A 1,729-nucleotide genomic window follows, 5' to 3' on the forward strand; every position below is an offset into this window, starting at 1 on the left:
AGAGAAACAACATTTACCTAGATGATTTCTGGGGTTCATTTAAAACTCAGCTAATTTTTCTGCAATAAACAAGACAAATTATTAAGATTTAATATAAACACCCAAGTTACAAACCAGAAGAACAGTATACACATATTGGTTTTTCCAAATCAGTACTACACATTCTCTTTACATCATACCCTAGTATTATTTAACACATATATTTTTTGCTGGTATCAATGAGTACATAGTTAAAACATTTACCAGATGCTTTTCCTTTTAAAGATGCCTATCTAACTGCAGTGGGTGTGGAAGTAGAACTTGGTGGTGGTGGTGGTGGTGGTGGTGGTAGTGGTGAGGACAACAGCAAGAGCAGTTACCATTTATTAAGGGCTTACTATGTGCCCAATATTGTCCTAAGCCCTTAACACTTTATCTCATTGTTCCACACAACAGCCCTACAAAGTAGGTATTACATTTCTCCTTTAAGGTATGAGGAAACTAAAGCTGAGAGAGGGTAAACCATTTGTGAAATGTTATACAACTAATATGTGATGGAGTAAGGTTTAGAACCTACTAAGCATGACAACTCCATAGCTTCCCTCACATTTATGCCTCAATTTTACCATCTAAAATACAAAAAAAGAAAAAAATAACTAATCAACAAATACAGTTGTATTCAGGTACAGAAAATTCTACTTTACCAGAATCCCTTTCAGGAAAAGCACTATTTGTATTTGTACTTTTATTTGTTTCGAAGGAAACCCTTGATAATCTGGGAAAAGTGAAATACCCTGCCCCTCCTAATAACATTTAAATGTGGGAGAAATTACCCTCCATGAGATAAAGGAAGGAATTTCTTTAAGTTACTTAAAAAGGAAAGAAAAAGGGAGAGAGATGGGAGAAAGAAGAGGTGAAATGCAAACCAAGTGACACAATACTGTAGTTGCAGGTAGGTGATATGATCCCTCTTTTTGTAACACTTAAATCTTCAGGAAAATGTGAACAGACTTCTGGGAAGTCCACAGAAAAGACAAAGTTGTATATCCAAGGGTATGACAAAGCTCTATATCTATAGGGAATTAAAGGAATACCATATCACAGAGGTAGAGCAGAGAGGCAAACAAGAGAAAGCAACAAAATTATGTGGAGGACTCTAGATGCCATTCTTTTTATTAAGTAACAAAGAAGGGCATATCTTTTCCTCCTATGACAACTAAAACTGTCATTAAATAAAAAAGTGGGAAATTAGTCATTCATGGCCCTTCCCCTTTTTCCTTACATTGTTCCTTAAATTCTTACCTATGATTTTGCCATAGTTTTGTTAAGAGCCCGAATGAAATCATTGAAACAAAACTTCCTATCTGCTCCTTTGTCTATTTAAAATATTAGAACACCATAGTAGTTTTCCTCAAAGATAAACTAAATCTTTATTTAAGTAAGTAGAAGACAAATGCTTAACTTAACTAAATGCCAAAACTATAAGGAAAAATGGCAATACAACCATTTATCATTGAATTAATATACCAAGTTGATCAAACTGGGGGTGGGGAAAGAAAAGGTAAGAAAACTCAACAGACCTAAAAACAATATCTACACTAATAAAAGAGAAACATGGTAATTAGTGTACGACCGCTACCCTTCCCATTGGCTAATCAGCATATCCTTATGCAAATTAACTGTCAGCCAAGATGGCGGCCGGCAGCCATGCACTGAAGCGAACAGGGAGGCTTGCTTGCTCCAGTGATGG

At 35.6% G+C, this 1,729-nt stretch overlaps 1 protein-coding gene across 4 annotated transcripts in view; it reads right to left on the reverse strand.

Annotated features, from left to right (window-relative positions):
- Window positions 1-1,729, reverse strand: part of MNAT1 (MNAT CDK-activating kinase assembly factor 1) — a 205,994-nt gene that overhangs the window by 32,960 nt on the left and 171,305 nt on the right. Inside the window, exon 8 of one of the 4 annotated variants that reach the window (XM_014545939.1) lies at window positions 7-59. The exons of the other annotated variants lie outside the window; for them this stretch is intronic. Coding sequence (XP_014401425.1) covers window positions 47-59 — 13 coding nt within the window. The 3' untranslated portion in view covers window positions 7-46. Of the gene's footprint in view, window positions 1-6; window positions 60-1,729 lie in introns of those variants that run through there. 4 annotated transcript variants of the gene reach the window in all.

The sequence above is a fragment of the Myotis brandtii genome, unplaced genomic scaffold (genome assembly GCF_000412655.1).
Source record: "Myotis brandtii unplaced genomic scaffold, ASM41265v1 scaffold423, whole genome shotgun sequence".
Taxonomy (NCBI): Eukaryota; Metazoa; Chordata; class Mammalia; order Chiroptera; family Vespertilionidae; genus Myotis; species Myotis brandtii.